This window comes from Protobothrops mucrosquamatus, unplaced genomic scaffold, assembly GCF_001527695.2.
Source record: "Protobothrops mucrosquamatus isolate PMUCROS unplaced genomic scaffold, P.Mucros_1.0 scaffold768, whole genome shotgun sequence".
Lineage (NCBI taxonomy): Eukaryota > Metazoa > Chordata > Lepidosauria > Squamata > Viperidae > Protobothrops > Protobothrops mucrosquamatus.
Window position 1 is genome coordinate 422,569 of NW_015387036.1, and position 15,340 is coordinate 437,908.

Genomic DNA, 15,340 nt, shown 5'->3' on the forward strand with positions numbered 1-15,340 from the left:
GACAGAGAGCAACACCCTAGGAAAAGTGTTCAACTGCACAGCTGGAGGATGCCTCCCTTGGAACTCCCAGAGACTTGTTTATGGTCTGCGGTCCATCTCCCCAAAGGGGAGATGCTAAAAAAACTGGGGGTGTAAACAGAGCTCCCTTTAGTCAACGGGAGGGACAAGATGGAGAGCAATGTGACAGCCCCTCCCCCCCAGGACACTGATGATAAGTTCCCCTTCTCTTCTTCCCCTCCTATCAGGGATTCTCCATCATCAGTAAAGTAAAAAGGAAAATATTTGTAGCACTGGGTTGAAATGAGGGGTGGGTCCTTGGGGCTCTCTGAGCTTGGTTTTTTTTTTTCTTGCAGTGCTGATGATGTTGCCTAGTCTGGGTCCTGAAACATCTGTAAGAAAATAATCAAACTCAGGGTGACCCAAGGAGCCCTCACTCTCTACCATTCTTGTCCACCACCAAATCTTAGAACGCCCCCCCTGAGCTTGCATTTCCTCCCCCCCACACACACACACACATTTGCAGCTGACTGGTTCGCTCCCTCCCTCCCTCCCTCCGGTTCGCCCTGCTCCCCCACCAACACTGGCGGTGAGGAACTTGTGATGCACAAGGCCTCCTTCCAATTTCAGCCTTCCCAAAGCATTCAACATTTTCCTTACAAAGAGGCAGAGGGAGTGGAGAGAATGCAAAACTGATGCCACGAAGGGCAGGTGAAGCAGTCAACCACGGCCGTAAATCAGGCTAGGTTAGAGACACGCTGAGAGTGAAGAAGAGAGCCAGTGAAATTCCGAGCTCCTTGGAAGCGGAGGGGCAGGGCTGGCCTTCCACCTGGAGTCCTGGGAGGCATTTCCTGCCATCTCCGCTGCTCCCAGGTGTGGCTGGACTTTGTTTCCCCCGGGCAGGTGTGTCAAGGTGAGCGCTACGCTCAGCGACCTTTGGACTCCTTCGCCAGCACAGCCTTGGCTCAGGGTGCCTCCGCCCTCGCCTCGCTTCTGCCCGGAGTTGAGCCGGCCCGCTCCCCGACGCCTGCGAGAAGCGGGCGGGCCGCATTTCGCCCGGAGACGCCGCCGCCTCTCCCTCCTGCCTCCGGGCCTCGCCCGCCGCCCCTCGTGCCCTCGGCTGGGCGGGAGAGGGACGGCCCTGCTCGGGAGCGCGGTGCGTGCCGGAGCCCCGAGCGGCTGCGGGGGGAGGCTCGGCCTGCTCGGCTGCTCCGGCGCCGGCGGCGGAGCGGGATCCGGGGGGCCGCGGCTTCCTTCGCCTCAAGCGCTCGGCCAATGGCGCGCGGCCGGGCCGGGGCAGGCGCNNGAAGGCTCGTCGTCCGCGCGGGATGCGGATTGCGGCCGGGCAGGCCGGCCCCCGCTTGGCCCTCTTCCGCCTCCGGAGTCCGTCGGCAGCCCGGAGGATGCGGCAATGTAAGGCGCCGGCGGGCGGGCGGGCGGGCGGGCCGGCGGGAGGCCGGGGCTGCTCGGGCGGCCGCTGGTGACGCCGGCCTGCTCGTTGCAGAGCGGGATGGTGGGCTGCGCGCTCTGGCATGTCGTCCGGGAGGGCCGAGCTGAAGGAGGGCGCTTCCGCGGCTAAGTTCTTCGTGGGCTCCCGCGATGAGGAGGTGGACTTCCCGGGAGCAGAGCTGAAGATGGAGGAGCTGCGCTTCTTTGAGGATGAGGAGGAGGAAGAGGAGGAGGAGGAGTCGGTGAGGAGGAGGAGGAGGAGGAAGAGGCTTGCTCCGCCTGCCTTAGGAGGAGCCCTGCTGGCTTGGAGGCCCTGGGAAGCCCCCCCTGCGCCCAGAGAGGCCGGCTGGAAGTCCCCCTGAGGGGGCACCAGGGGCGGCGGAGGGGGGGATGCTCCTCTTGTGTTTCTGAGGGCATCCAGAAGGGAGGGTTCTGCCTGGCGGGTTCCCTTCTTCTTCTTCTCCTGGAAGTCCTTGTTACTGATAGGGTTGCCAGGTGTCCACTATTTGAGTGGACAGTCCACTTTTTTCACATTATGTTCGCTATTTTTTTTCACAAAATAGTGGACATTTTTTTTTATTCAAAAGCTTCATGATGAAATGGTACGTAATCTAAAGCTGTACAGTCTACTTTTTTTTACTACTTAAACCCCCCCCCCCCGCTTGTCCGCTATTTTTTGGAAGCAGACCTGGCAACCCTAGTTACTTCCGGCCCGCATGTGTTTTCGTGGGAATAGCCCCCCCCACCTTTGTTTTGCTTTTGTGCCTGGGTTTATGGAGGAGCCCAGTTTTGCCAGACCACCCACTGCCCAAGATGACGCTGCTGCTACTACGTCTCCCTCGCAGCCTCCAGAACGGCAGATTGTGGTTGGCATTTGCGCCATGACCAAAAAGTCCAAATCGAAGCCCATGACCCAAATCCTGGAGCGGCTGTGCAAGTTTGAATACATCGCGGTGGTGATCATGGGGGAAGACGTCATCCTAAACGAGCCAGTGGAGAAGTGGCCGGCCTGCGACTGCCTGGTCTCCTTCCACTCCAAAGGTTGGCCCGTTGGTCTCCCCGCTCCTCTTCCTGGCCTGGGTCCTCAGCTGGTGGTGAACACGTTTTTCCTCCCCAAATCTTCCAGGGTTCCCTCTGGACAAAGCCGTTGCTTACGCCAAGCTCCGCAACCCTTTTCTGATTAACGACCTTGATATGCAATATTACATCCAGGACAGGTAGGGTGGTGGAGGTGGATAACCTTGCTGGGTTATTATGGGCTGCATGACGTGTTATGCCTCCAACAGCAGGCCGGATCTGCACCACGATCTTCCACCAGATCTTTGGGCTGGTTTGGGTGGAAGCAGCTTAAAAGCCAGAATTTAGTTGACTAGGCTACCACCCTCACCAGAGAAGAGCAAGGCGGACTGGAGCGGAGTCAAACCCTTAGCTTATCCTGTGATCCAAATGTGCTCTGGCCATCCGGGTGGACCCAGGAAGCAGGAAGGTCAGAATCGGCCACCTCCCTCACCCAGAGAATCCTGCCTGTGTTCCCGTCCTCTGTAGGCGGGAGGTCTACCGGATCCTGCAGGAAGAGGGAGTCGACCTGCCTCGTTATGCGGTGCTGAACCGGGACCCTGATCGCCCAGAGGGTGAGTGGAGCAGGCAGGGCACTTTGGAGGCAAGGCAAGTGGGTCAGTTGCCAGATGAGCAGGAAGTTGCCCCCTTTGCTGCCCTTAAACACCCGGAAGTAGACCAGGGACTGAGAACACACAACGCGTGGCTGTATTTGTGCAACCTAGTTGGGGAGGGCTAAGAGGCATTGGGAAAACCTAGAAAATGGATGACTCTAGTACCGTGTTGTGCAGGGCAGTTTCCTTTGTTGCCCAGAGCATTGCCAGGAGAGCCTTGGCCTCAGAGGGCATCCTGGGCCAGTGGCCGATGCCCTCAGGAGAGGAAGTGGCCTCTTTCTTGTGCCTGAAGAAGCATCAGAAGAGCTCAGAACTCAGCTTTGCAGGGTGATGGCTACTAAAGAGGGTCTTCTCCTTGATCAATGGAGAATATTTGTAACTCAGGGTTAAAATGGGGGGTCTTTGGTGTTCTCTGACCTTGGCTGTTTTCTTGCAGATGTTTCATTACCCAACCTAGGTAACATCATCAAACTAGACTAGCACTGATGATGTTTTTCTTGATCCTCTGTTAGGCTACAGGTTTACCTCTACCCACTCACCACCAGTTAGCCCCCTTACCTCATCTTCAGGTGTGCCCAATTCCTTTGAACTCTCTCGTTGCAGCAGGACGTGCCCCCTGCCCCTCTTAGTGCAACCATTTTGCATAGTGGCTTTCCATCCTTTCCCCCTCCCTGCCACTCTCAGCCGGTCCCAGCCTCCTCCAAGGAGGATCCTGGGTGGAAAAGTCTGGAGGCTCCATAGCTCCCCAAGAAAGAGAAGTTGAGGGGGGGGTCAGCTTCCTGTCTCTGAAGGGCCTGTATTTTTGTGCAGAGTGCAGCCTGGTGGAGGGAGAGGACCACGTGGAGGTCAACGGGGCCATTTTCCCCAAGCCCTTTGTGGAAAAGCCAGTCAGTGCTGAGGACCACAACGTCTACATCTACTATCCCTCTTCGGCTGGTGGGGGCAGCCAGCGCCTTTTCCGCAAGGTGAGAAGGCTGTGGCTTTGGCTGGGGCAGCTTTGTCTGATGAGTGGCATTTGCAAATAGTACCTGGCTATCATCTCTATTGAATTCTGATGGCTCTGGAATCTGTAAGGCCTTGGGTGACTTCTTTTCAGGAGATGGTGTGAATAATACTTTTTTTACAGTTAAGCCCAAAGCAGTAATCCCAAGCCAGAGAGAGAGAGGGAGAGAGAGAGAGGGAGAGGGAGAGCGAGCGAGCGAGAGAGAGAGAGAGAGAGAGAGAGAGAGAGAGAGCAGCCCGGTTTGAAACAGTTGCCTGGCGTGAGCCCTTGCTGTCCAGGTGTAGGTGTCTTTTGCTCCTCTGTGTGAGGAGCCAGCCGCTCCGGGACTCGTGGCCCGTCTCTACTGAGATGAGCTCACATCTCTAGCTGAGTTCCTCAACTGTTTCAGATTGGGAGCCGCAGCAGCGTCTACTCTCCAGAGAGCAGCGTACGGAAGACTGGATCATATATTTATGAGGAGTTCATGCCTACGGATGGCACAGATGTCAAGGTAGAAGGGGACCTGCTGAGAGGAGCCCTCTGAGTTGGGCAGACAGCCTGGTTGCCCAGGTTCCTTTGAGGTCCTCTTGGCAGCTCTTGAGTGCGTTGACTGCTGGTGCTCTTTCATTCAGGTCTACACGGTGGGTCCCGACTATGCTCATGCCGAGGCACGGAAGTCCCCTGCTCTTGATGGGAAGGTGGAACGGGATAGCGAAGGAAAGGAGATCCGCTACCCAGTTATGTTAACAGCCATAGAAAAGCTGGTGGCCCGAAAAGTCTGTGTGGCCTTCAAGGTTAGTCTTTCCCTCTGACCTGTGGCCTCCTGGAGCCCTCCCTGAAGTTGTTAACTCTTGTTGCCGAGGCCTGGAATTCTTGGACAGGGCTTGGAGCCACCCTCCCCTCCCCAAACAGAGGAATGTGCTTCCCTGGCTCTGAAGTTTCAAGCTGTAGATGCTGCTTCGCCCAGTCCCAGCATCTCCCTGCCAAAGCTGACAGAGAAATGGGGCTGAGGGGCTCCTACTGTTGGTAGAGTGCCAGAAAGAGGCCCATGTGTCACTTCCCTTGGGTCTTGTCTCATCCTTTGCAGCAGACAGTGTGCGGCTTTGACTTACTGCGGGCCAACGGCCAGTCCTTCGTCTGTGATGTCAACGGCTTCAGTTTTGTGAAGAACTCTATGAAGTACTATGACGACTGTGCCAAGCTCCTTGGGTATGTGGTGCTTCGGTTGATTGTCTCCTCCTGGAAGGGGAGGAGAGAGGCACCAGCGCACGATTGGTCTGAATCCGGTCTGCCTCGGTCAGGTGATCCTACCGCAAAACTGGGGAAGGTGGTTTCCAACCAATCCCTCCTCTCTCTGTCAGGAACATCATCATGCGTGAAATGGCTCCCCAGTTCCAGATCCCCTGGTCCATCCCCACGGAAGCAGAAGACATCCCCATTGTGCCCACCACTTCAGGGACAATGTTAGTGTTGGCTCTGCTGACCATACCTCCCTCTCCGGCCACTGCTTGTGGGGACGGCTCCCGAGGTTGGCCTGTCAGTAGGAGGCACATGCTTTTTTAGAAAGACCACGTAGGTTTGGGGCCCTCTTTGCAGTGTTGTTGGATTTTCTGATAACAAGAAGATGTGGAGTTGGTATTAATGCTTCTGGCTTCTGGCTACAGAAAACGTCCCAGCTTCATTCCCTGAAGCGCATAGGACAAAAACAGTTCAGGTGAAATTCCGCCCTTCCCTCTTCTTCGGCCTAAGATTCCGGAGGGATCCCTTCTGGGCTGAAGGGCCACAGCAGGTCCTGGAGTTGAACTGAAATCAGTGCCCAAGTCCTGAGGCTCAGCTATGGGAGGCCAGGCCAGCCAGCATGGCGGGAGAGCCCAGAGCAGGATGTTCCAGCTGTTCTCTTTCCCTGCTGTTGGTGATGGTGAAAAAAACAACGGAGCAACGTTTTCTGGGGCTGTGGCCAGAAGAGGCCTTGGGATCTCCTAGGTGTTGGTCATAGTAGGAAGGAAGGAGTGGTGGAAGGGCATCCTCTGAGCTCAAGCATCTCTCTTGCAGGATGGAGCTACGGTGTGTGATTGCAGTTATAAGGCATGGCGATCGGACCCCCAAGCAGAAGATGAAGATGGAAGTGAAACATCCCAGGTATGGCGGAGTCCCTGGGTGTCTTGGAGCCAGGGCCCCTTCAGAAGGATAAAAAAGTTCCAGGACAAAATGAGCTCCAGAGAAAGAGCAGGCATAAATGTGGCAAACAACCAATAATGTCAGTCTCCTGCTTTGCTTCTGCTGTCACCAGGTTCTTTGTTCTGTTTGAAAAATACGAGGGCTACAAGACTGGGAAGCTGAAGCTGAAAAAGCCGGACCAGCTTCAGGTGAGTTTGGGGGCTCCCTCTAGTCGTAGACGAGCCATGCAGGTGAAACTCTCCCCCTCTGTTGGCCGATCTTGTGCCTGCCTACCTGGAGGGGGTGGCCGGGTGGTTGAGAGACACGGCTAAGGAGCCTGTGCCTTTGATTCCTAGAGCCCTCGGGCCCACAGACCTGAGCAAGCCTTTGCCCCGACAGGAGGTGCTGGACATTGCTCGGCTGCTGGTGCAGGAGCAGGGCGCCCTCGGAGACGCCGTGGCAGAGGAGCAAAAGTCGAAACTGGAGCAGCTGAAGACCGTGTTGGAGATGTGAGCAGGGACTTGTCTCCGTGGCCCCTCTGTCCCCCCCAAACCTCTGGGAGAGTAAGATCAACATTGCAAGCAATTCTTGCACCTCCTCGCATGTCCCCAGAGTGGACTCCCTCTGACTGGGGGGGGGCACTTCCTCTTGCGCCACAACAGAGGCCTGGGCAGGGCGGAGGGAGGGGGGCAGCCTGGCAGCTGCTCCACTTCAGGCGTGGTGCGTAAAGCCAGACGTTTCACGCGCAGAACTGTGGTCCTTTGTTATTCTGGCAGGTACGGGCACTTTTCTGGAATCAACCGCAAAGTGCAGCTGACCTACCTGCCTCATGGGCACCTGAAGGCATCCAGTGATGAGGAAGGCAGGTATTGAGGTCTTGCAGTGGGGGAGGGGCAGGAAGGCAGCTGTGGGTGAGAACGGGGGTCGCGGAAGAGCCCTGCCAACTTTTGCAGGATGAAGATCCTGATTGCATGCACGCTTCTATAGGCAAAGGAGGGGCATTCTGGGTGGTGGACTGATGGAGGCCCACTTTCACTCATTCATGCGATGAGGAAATGGAGAATGTAAACGGAGAAAGCTTCGGTCAAAATGCCAACCCTTGTGGAGAAGGGGAGCCACTGCTTCCCCCTCCCCGCCACACTTGCCAAATAATCCCCACTTAGGGGGAAAGTGCCAACTGAGAAGAGGATGGGGGGCAGAACTGAGGTTGCTTTTGTGCAACTTCCAGGCCTCAGAAGCACCTGGCAACTTTCCTTCGTCCCCCCCATCCTGTTTCACCAGTTCTTGCCCCTCTGCTCTGCTCTGGTGGTTGAGGAGTGGGCAGTAAGTCTTCATTCAAAAGCCATGGTGGCACAGTGGTTAGAATGCAGTATTGCAGGGTAATTCTACTGACTGCCGACTGCCAGCAGTTTGGCAGTTCGATCCTCACCAGGTCAAGGTTAAATCAGCCTTCCATCCTCCCGAGGTCAGTAAAATGAGGACCCAGATTGTTGGGGCCAATAGGCTGACTTTGTAAACCGCTTTGAGAGGGCTGTAAAGCACTGTGAAGCGGTATATACTGTAGGTCCAGGTATTATTGCTATTGCTATTCCACCCCAACCGTGGAAGGAGGTGACTCTAGTTCTCTGCTGTGTGCAGATCTCAAGGAAGCCTCCCCGTCTTTGCTCTTGGTGCTGAAGTGGGGGGGTGAGCTGACCCCTGCAGGCAGAGTGCAAGCGGAGGAGCTGGGCCGAGCCTTCCGCTGCATGTATCCAGGGGGCCAAGGTGAGTCTGGGCTTTGCATGCTGGTTCTTGGGGGGGAAGACAGAGACGGCAGCTGACAGCATCTTGGTAGCCACCTCCAAAGTGGGGTCCTTTGGTCCTATGCCTGCAGCCCAGCTGCTGGTCTCAAAGCAGGAAAGAACCCCAATATCTTCCTGGAACGGCCAGTCAGCAAACAGCAGAAGGCAGAGGGAAGAATGATGGTGATTGGAAACGACAGGTGGGCCACAAGCTTCTTTGGTGCTTGCAAGAAAGATTTTGGGGCATGTGCTGTGAAGTTTTGGGCTGCTTCTCCAGTTGGATATCTGAGGCTCTTCCTGTCCATCCCGTCTCCTTTTCATCTGCCCGGAAATGCTGTTTCTTCCAACACTCTGACCTGCAGCATTGTTTAGTGGTGCCAGACACCCCGGCAACCCTGCCTGCTCAGTGGATTTTCTGCCCTTTGGAGAGGGCACTATGAAAATGAAATGCCCAAACTTCTGGAACGGCCACAGGGTTTCTCTTTCCTGTCCAGGAGACTATGCTGGTTTTCCAGGCTGTGGCCTCCTTCGGTTGCACAGCACCTACCGCCATGATCTCAAGATCTACGCCTCTGATGAGGGCAGAGTTCAGATGACGGCAGCAGCATTTGCAAAGGTTCCTGGAGGGGGGAGTCTTCTGGGAGGGGGGGGTTCCAGTCAGGCCAGCAGGGGCTGTAGGAGGGCTCAGGTCCCTTCCTTCTGTGTGCCCCCAGCACTCTGCCTGGCTAGAGCAGGGGCCCTGCAGGGGCTTCTTTTGCAGAGTGGAGGGGGGGGGGAGAGGCTGAAGCCGTGTCTTCCCACAGGGCCTCCTTGCTCTGGAGGGGGAGCTGACGCCCATCCTAGTGCAAATGGTGAAGAGCGCCAACATGAACGGCCTGCTGGATAGTGACAGTGACTCCCTCAGCAGTTGCCAGCACCGAGTGAAGGCTCGTCTGCGAGAAATCATGCAGAAAGACGCCTCGTTCTGCACGGAGGACTATGAGAAGGTGATGGAGGAGCACTTCTTCGGCCTTCAGAAAGGCTTTTGTAGGCACCCCTATTCCAGCGAAAAGGCTGGAGGGTGCCAAGACGGAGTGAAATAAACTACGTTTCCCAATGGCTTCTGCTTTCAAGTCCTGAACTCCAGAGATGCCAGCTGAGCATGGTGGAGCCAGTTGGCCCGAATCTGGGTAGCAGCCTGGTTGGTCTGTCAAGGGCACTGTTGATCCTTTGCTTTGATTTCTCTCCAGCTGGCGCCCACAGGCAGTGCTTCCCTCATCAAGTCCATGGGGATAATTGGGAATCCAGTGGAGACCTGCGAGCAAGTCTTTGAACTGATTGAGAACCTCACTTCCCAGATCCAGAAACGTCTGGAAGACCCCAAGTCTGCCGGTACGAGAGTCAGTTCCTTTGCAGCCGAGAAAAGCGGGAGTTGCGTGCACGTGGCCCGTGCCACAGTGGGCAGCTTCTGAGATGGTGGCTCTTCTTTGTTTTTCTAATAAAACTCTTGAAGGTCTAAGAGTAGCTCATGTGAGGGGGCAAAATCCTGGGGGCAGCAGGGAGTGTGAACGATGCACCGGGCTCGGGAGGCCTTGAATTGGGATCCTCTCTCCAGAGGGGAGTTGCTCCTCTGCTCTCCCAGCTTTTCTTTGCTCCCAAAGCCAAGTGCGGTGCTTGGGCAGGAGTACTTGGGGGTCGCTGCTTACGGACATCCTGGGGTTGTACGAAACGGCCGGTCTGCCGCTGCTCTTGCAAGTGGCCATACAGGGTTCAGCTGATCTGTCCCTTCACCTGGCACTGACGGGTTGCTCTGGCTTGGCAGACTTGCAGCTGTACCACAGCGAGACCCTGGAGCTGATGTTGCAGCGCTGGAGGAAGCTGGAGCAGGACTTCCAACTGAAGAACCGACGTTACGATATCAGCAAGATCCCCGACATCTACGACTGTGTCAAGTACGACATCCAGCACAACGCTGCCCTGCAGCTGGAAGGCACTCTTGAGCTGCTCGGGCGCTCTAAGGCGCTGGCGGACGTCGTGATCCCCCAGGTATGGGGCGCCCCTCGGCCGCAGAGCCCCACCGCCAGGCGGTGCTGAGGCTGCCCTGCAAACGCTCTGGCCTTTCGCAGGAGTACGGCATCAGTCAGCAGGAGAAGCTGGAGATTGCAGTGGGATTTTGCCTGCCCCTCATCAAGAAGATCCAGCTGGATCTGCAGCGAACCCACGAGGATGAGTCTGTCAACAAGCTGCACCCTTTGTAAGAAGTGGGCAGATGCCCCAGGCAGGACGACAGGGTGGGCTTAGGCTGGGATGTCTGAATACGGGAAGCCAGCGGATGCTGCCTTGTGTTCCTTCCTCCCACGCTCGCAGTGGGCCTTAGCTGCCTTTGTGACCCAGCCCAGCAGGGTGACTTTTGCTGCCTGGCTGGTCCGCTTGCAGGTATTCCAGGGGAGTCCTGTCTCCAGGGCGCCATGTCCGGACACGTTTGTACTTCACCAGCGAGAGCCACGTCCATTCCCTGCTTAGCATCTTCCGCTATGGAGGCCTGCTGGATGTAAGCGGGGAGCAACCACCAGTACACTTTGGGGGTGCCACGTCCAGGGTGTTGCACAGAGCTTTGGCTCCATTTCTCAGCATGAGCCCCACCGACAGGCTTCTTAGTCCGGAGCCCTCCTGTTTCAAGGACTGGGGCACTTGTGCCGGAGATGCCCAATCTTTGGTGGCTCCCTGTTCAGCCCCCTGGTCTCCTGAGGGGCAGCTGACAGCGTGATGGGCTTTGGAGTCCTGTGGGGCTGTAAAAGGAAGGGAAGCTGCCTTTGCCCGAGGCCAGTCAGGAGAGGTGGGAAGGCAGCAGCAACTCCCCAAGGCCCCCTTGCTCGGGACTCCCTGCCCAGCTTTGCCAGGGCTTCAGCCTGGCCTCCCTCACCTGCTCCTTTCTGTGCCAGGCCTCGAAAGATGCCCAGTGGAAGAGGGCCATGGACTACCTGGGGGCCATTTCGGAGCTGAACTACATGACTCAGATTGTCATTATGCTGTACGAGGATAACAACAAGGTGAGGGCGGGGCCGACCAGAGTTGGGCCAGCCCAGCACTTGGCCCCGTCTCATCCGTGGTGTGGCCTCTGCAGGACCCATCGTCTGAGGAGAGGTTCCATGTGGAGCTGCATTTCAGTCCCGGAGTGAAAGGTTGCGAGGAGGAAGGCAGTGCCCCAGCGGGATGCGGTTTTCGCCCAGCCTCTGCAGAGGTGAACTTGTACCCTCCTCTCTTCCGGGGCCAGCTGGATGCCGAGGCAGGGTGCCTCCTGTCACACACAGGGCAGAGAAGCAGCTGCAGCCTTTTCTTGTTACTCTCCAACAATATCTTTATCCCTCTTTTCCTCAACCAAGCTGCAAAAGCAAGGAAGGGGAGCTCTTCTGTCTCGGCAGCCCAAAGCTGGCCAGCCTGCTTCTCCTTCCCCATTGCTATCAATGCAGCTTCCGTGCCCAGAGAGAGAGGCTTCCGCTGCTTCGAGCATCACAACCTCAGCTCTCTTACAGAAGGAGGCCAGAAAGCCGGAGCAGGGGAGTCTGGAGGACCTGGCCGAGGCCAAGGTCAGCGACGAGACAGACAGGGCCGAGACACAGTCCCCGCAGCCTCTGGAGCCGGTCTGCGTCCAGCGCCGGTCACCCTTGATCCGGAACCGCAAGACGGGCTCCATGGAGGTGAGGGGGGGAGCAGGAAGAGGAGGGAGAGCCGTGCATTTCAGCTGCAGCCCAGGCAGGGGGCGGCCCTGGGGAAGCGCTCTCTTCCTCTGAAGAATTGGGGCTCCGTTTGCTTTACGAACGTTTCCTTTCTGCAGGTGCTGTCCGAGTCATCCAAATCCAGCGGGTATCGGCTCTTTTCCTACGCCAGGCATTCATCAGAGGGGAAACAGAGCGGCTTAGGTAGAGAGCATGAAAGTCCCTCCTTTTTGCTTCCTCTTAGGCTGGCCTGACATGTGGCAGCCCTGAACCCTCCCTCTGAGTCCAGTGCTGAGGGAGCCGGCAGAGAGGGGAGCAGCCCTTACAGAAAGGCTGGGGAAGCTGCGACACAGCAGGCAGGAGCAGCAGCCCCCGAAGTGGCTCTGGTCCAGCTGAGAAGGTGGTGGGGGGGCTCCTGCTGGAGACGAAGGATTGTGGGGAAGTCTGCTGGTTTGTCCCTCCTCAAACCAAGGAACCTTTCCTTCTGTGAAGGTTGGAGTCAGACTGGCCGAGTTAGGAGAAGTTAGTGATAATCCCAGCTCAGGAAGATGCCCCTTCTCGGTTGAAGAGGAGGACCTTCCTTTGTTCTCCTGCCTCTGCCTCTTCCTTTGAAGAGGATCTGCTTTCCTGGCCCTTGAGGTGGTCAGAGGGGATTGACCCTCAACCCCAATCTCTCCCATTTGCAAATAGCCTGGGAAGGCAGCCACGTTGGCTGGATCGCCTTGGAAGGCTGCTGTGGTGCCTGGGCCCCGCTGGGCATCCCCGGCCTGCTTGTGCTGCTGGGCTGTTCAGGGGCTTGGCCCGTGGCCAGGCTTCTCCCAAGCACCTGCAGGGGCCGTTTCCAATCTCTGGGGAGCAGCCTTCTTTCGGGGAGCAGTGAGGCCTGGGAGAACCGGGACCAACGGCCTGCTCAACAAGGCTGCCAGTTGGTTGCAAGAAGGCCTGGCTCTGGCCCAGGAAGGAGGCCTCCTGCACGAAGGGCCTCTTTCAGCAAAGCCGATAGGCTGCTTTTGAAAGGCATTAATTCCCGAGATTCCTGTGAGCTCCTCCTAGGCGTAGGGGCCGTTCCTTGAGTACCGGAACCAATGAGAGCTGCGTCCTTCTATTTTTTTCTCGCCAGGGGTTCCAAAGGGAAAAATCCCCCCCCCCGTTTCCATTATTGCTCCCCACGCAGCACCAGTCGTGCCCCATGACTCTTTTTTGCCGATGCCCTTTGTGCACAAGGCCAGGTCAGCCACCATCCCATTTGTTTCTGGCTGGCCCAAAGCTTGGAGACATCTCCTGTCCTACAGCTGACAAGGGGCTCTCCCCCACGGCCTCCTGGGTCTTGAGCTATCCTTGAGCTATCCTCTGGCAGATTGGGGGGGGGGTGCTTCCCACCATGCAGATGGATTTCTTGCTTATGAATGAGAGGTGAAGAGATCAGATCCCGCTCTCCTTTCCAGGGTCACCGTGCTCAAGGCTCTTCAGCACCACAGTCCTGGGGGGCTCCTCCAGTGCCCCAAATCTTCAGGACTATGCACGCAGCCATGGGAAAAAGTTTGTCTCCAGCTTTCTGTACAAAGAAGGTAGGTGCACCTTCTGGTTCTGGGCCAGGGAACCAGGCTCCTCCTGGGCGTTGAGGCTGGGGAAGGTTGCTGCCAGCCCCTTTCTAGTCAAAAGGCAGATGTGGGGAAGGACTGACTCCTCCCTTCTGCCCCGAGGCTACTGCTTGTGCCTGGCAGCTGTTCAAAGAACATGGAGAAGGTCACTGGGGGACAGTGGATGTGGCTCCCGTGCCCAAAAAAACCCAGGAAAAACTGGGCAATTCATCCAGAAGAACCCAGAAGCTGTTTTGTAGATGTTCCTCAGCACATGATAATGGACAAAAGTTCACAGGCGAAGTTGACTCTGAATGTTAGGAATTCAAGAGGGAACCAACTACTTGGGGGGGGGGGAGATGGCTTCCCCTTCCCTCAAGGGGTCCCAACGGAGGCGCTCGGCATCATCTGCGTGGGGGGAGGGGGGAGGTTTTCATGTCAATTTCTGCCGTGAGCAAGCAAGAGTTGTACCCCTCCCCTCCCCTAATCCTGCAGCTCCTTTCAAGATCTATAAGGAAGACCCTCCTCTGTCTTGAACCTCTTGAAGCAAAGAATCAGTTGGTCAGAATTTGGTTTGGCTGTTGTTAGTCTAAAGAGTTCCGTTTGGAAATCCTTCAAGAGCTGTGAAGGTCCAGGAGAAGTAGGGGATGAAGGGCCATCAAGAGAGTGCCTGGTTCTGTTCAGATATCTGACCTCTGATGCCGAAAGTGGCGCTTACATTGCCAAGGGCGATGTAAGAGTCCTCTGGATTTTGTTGTGGAATTGCAACCTTGGACAGGACCGAAGGGAGAAATTAGACACAGTCCCGGCATAGTTGGTGTGGTGGCTACTGAATTAACCCACTTTCTGGGTTCATATAACACGCCAAATCATAAATTGACCAGAACAAGACTACAAACTAACTCCGCCTCCTATAAATATACCTTAAAATTACTTGAGCTTAAGCAGGTGTGGATGCAGCCAGTAAGCTGGTCTGAGAAGGCGGCCTGCTGCCTGTCCTGGGCTGTTGGCTTGGCCAGCATTCGGAGTGCAGACCCCTGGTTGAGCTTGGCTGGCAGGGAAGGGAAGGGAAAGGCTGCGGACATGGTTGGCATCTCCTGGGACTGGCCGTTAACTCTGTTTCTTAGTGCCTGAAGCCGTGAAGAGGTCTGGGACCTGGGAAGGGAGGCAAATAGAGTCTCTGTCTCTCTCCTGTCTCCTTTCCTTCAAGGTTGGCCTTGGGCCTCCATACTGTTCTGAAGATGCTGTCCTGCCTTTTATAGCCCCGGCCTTTCAATGCAGTTTGGGGGTCCAGTGAGCTTAGCCTGGCTTCTCCTCTGCTTCTCTCCCCCTTTTGTGCCCCTCCCTCATACTTCCCCACCAGCAGCAGCTGCAGTTTTGGCAGAGGCCAACTGCGCCTCCTGCCCCCCCCCCCCAATTCAAGGGATGTTTTTTCTTGTTTCCCCAGAGCTCTTGTCTATGCCAGCCATAAAGAGATTTTCTGTGTCATTTGCAAAGCATCCAACTAATGGTACGTTTGCTTCTTAATTTGAGACTCTTCTTCTCAGCTCTCCCTCCCTTGCACTTGCTGTGTCCTCACCTCTTGCTCTGTTTTTGTGACTGGTTGTGTTGTGTCATGTTACTGTTGCCTCACAATAACCGCGATAACTGTCTGCTCGTCTCAGAAAGAGGGGAGAAGGGTCACTGGGGCGCCACAATGAGGGTGCACTTAAGGGACATAAGAAATTGTGTCCACAGACAAAGTCACTAGGGATTGAGCTCAGTTGGAAGGAGGCTTGACTCTGAGGAGGGGGAAGCATTTCCTGCCCTACAGAGGTCTGACAAAATGCACACAAACCCCCAGTTCATTTTGAAGCTCCTTCGCCTTAGCGCACAAGCGTTTTTCTGGAACACAGATGGGGGAAGGATGTGGGAGAAGGTCAGTTTCCAGAACAGGAATGGGCCCTTCACTTGGTCAAGAACTCCTTTGAAATGGGGAATAATAATAATAATAATAATAATAATAATAATAATAATAATAATAATAATA

General features: G+C 56.1%; 1 protein-coding gene across 1 annotated transcript in view; it reads left to right on the top strand.

Moving 5' to 3' along the window:
* Positions 1-1,529: 1,529 nt before the first annotated feature.
* PPIP5K1 (diphosphoinositol pentakisphosphate kinase 1) overlaps positions 1,530-15,340 on the top strand; it is a 17,598-nt gene continuing 3,787 nt past the window's right edge. Inside the window, exons 1-26 of the mRNA XM_015818606.1 lie at positions 1,530-1,688; positions 2,292-2,487; positions 2,573-2,663; positions 2,992-3,077; positions 3,927-4,081; positions 4,508-4,609; positions 4,731-4,892; positions 5,186-5,307; positions 5,460-5,561; positions 6,151-6,237; positions 6,389-6,464; positions 6,655-6,764; positions 7,032-7,117; positions 7,894-8,019; positions 8,531-8,652; positions 8,840-9,022; positions 9,266-9,407; positions 9,838-10,061; positions 10,142-10,269; positions 10,452-10,566; positions 10,958-11,065; positions 11,140-11,256; positions 11,549-11,713; positions 11,851-11,935; positions 13,177-13,299; positions 14,759-14,821. Of these exons, the coding sequence (XP_015674092.1) occupies positions 1,530-1,688; positions 2,292-2,487; positions 2,573-2,663; positions 2,992-3,077; positions 3,927-4,081; positions 4,508-4,609; positions 4,731-4,892; positions 5,186-5,307; positions 5,460-5,561; positions 6,151-6,237; positions 6,389-6,464; positions 6,655-6,764; positions 7,032-7,117; positions 7,894-8,019; positions 8,531-8,652; positions 8,840-9,022; positions 9,266-9,407; positions 9,838-10,061; positions 10,142-10,269; positions 10,452-10,566; positions 10,958-11,065; positions 11,140-11,256; positions 11,549-11,713; positions 11,851-11,935; positions 13,177-13,299; positions 14,759-14,821 (3,235 nt within the window). The remainder of the gene's footprint in view (positions 1,689-2,291; positions 2,488-2,572; positions 2,664-2,991; positions 3,078-3,926; positions 4,082-4,507; positions 4,610-4,730; positions 4,893-5,185; positions 5,308-5,459; positions 5,562-6,150; positions 6,238-6,388; positions 6,465-6,654; positions 6,765-7,031; positions 7,118-7,893; positions 8,020-8,530; positions 8,653-8,839; positions 9,023-9,265; positions 9,408-9,837; positions 10,062-10,141; positions 10,270-10,451; positions 10,567-10,957; positions 11,066-11,139; positions 11,257-11,548; positions 11,714-11,850; positions 11,936-13,176; positions 13,300-14,758; positions 14,822-15,340) is intronic.